This window comes from Antrostomus carolinensis, unplaced genomic scaffold (genome assembly GCF_000700745.2).
Source record: "Antrostomus carolinensis isolate BGI_N321 unplaced genomic scaffold, ASM70074v2 scaffold43339, whole genome shotgun sequence".
NCBI classification, from domain to species: Eukaryota; Metazoa; Chordata; class Aves; order Caprimulgiformes; family Caprimulgidae; genus Antrostomus; species Antrostomus carolinensis.
Window position 1 is genome coordinate 822 of NW_010341372.1, and position 1,164 is coordinate 1,985.

General features: G+C 60.0%; 1 protein-coding gene across 1 annotated transcript in view; it reads left to right on the top strand.

Annotated features, from left to right (window-relative positions):
• LOC104531548 (membrane primary amine oxidase-like) overlaps positions 1-397 on the top strand; it is a gene marked incomplete at both ends in the record, with an annotated part of 1,215 nt that extends 818 nt beyond the window's left edge. Inside the window, 1 exon segment of the mRNA XM_029087093.1 lies at positions 112-397. Coding sequence (XP_028942926.1) covers positions 112-397 — 286 coding nt within the window.
• Positions 398-1,164: the final 767 nt, after the last annotated feature.

Sequence of the window (1,164 nt, forward strand, 5' to 3'; positions counted from 1 at the left end):
CTGGATGTTGATGGTAGGTCTGGGTGACTTTGTGTGTGGCCGTGGTTTGCTGTAGGCTGCAGCTCTGCTCAGGGCATGGAGCTCAAGAGGATTTTCCCCTCTGCTTCACAGGGCAGCTGAACTCTCTGGAGACCCAGGACATGGGGTATGAGCTCGTGGAAGACCCCTGGAGCATGCAGAACACCATCGAGAGGCCGTACCTCCGCAGGGAGCGGCTGGAGAGGGAGGACGAAGCGGCCTTCCCACTCAACACCCCCATGCCCCGCTACCTCTCCTTCACCAGCCCCAAGCCCAACAAGTGGGGGCACCAGCGCAGCTACCGGATCCAGGTCACCAGCTTTGCTGGGGAGCACCTGCCCACCAGCAGCCCCATGGAGAGGTCCATCAGCTGGGGCAGGTAGGTGCTGGGGCTGGGGTATGTGTGGCCCCCACCCCTCGTCCATCCCTGCCACCATGTCCCCAACTGCTCCTGCCTCCCCGCAGAGCCAGGGCTGCTGCCGCCCAGCCAGCCCGAGCCAGGCTGCAGGGAAGGGGTTAAACAGCAAACGTGCAGAGTTTTTGGCTCTGAAAATCCCTTGAGAAGTTGCTAAATGACATCTGTTCATAGCAGTGCACAGGCAAGAATCTGACCCCAGATAAGATTAATTTAGAGCAATCACATGTGTCTTTCCCTGTGAGGGCAACCAGGCTGTAGGAGGAGCTCCCAAGGGAAGCACTGGCATCCCCAGGTCTCGACATCTTCACATAAGGACAGAAGGTCTTTTAGAAAGTGCTCGGGATAAACACAGCACTGGCTCACTGCCAGGCTGACGTTTAGCAGCTCGTGTTCGGGGGGAGGCTGTAGGAGTTAAAATGTCTGTGGCTGAAGTGAGTGTGCCAGGCAGCGAGCAGCAGCATCTGCACCTGGATGTGTTCCTGTTCCCTGGCCATGCCGGAGCACTGTGGGCAGTGAGTGATCGCCAGTGAGCCCGAAGGCACCGGGGCTGCTGCCTGTCGCTGCCCACACTGGTCCCTGTCAACCCTTTCCCTCCCCAGCCCAGGACAGGTTGTGTCCCTGGGCACACACTAAGGATGCATCCAGCCCCAGTTTGCTGGTGCATCCCCAGGCAGTGATGCCGCAGCCCCTGTGCCCTGTGCCGACGTGGACGAGCCCCTCTGCTCCCT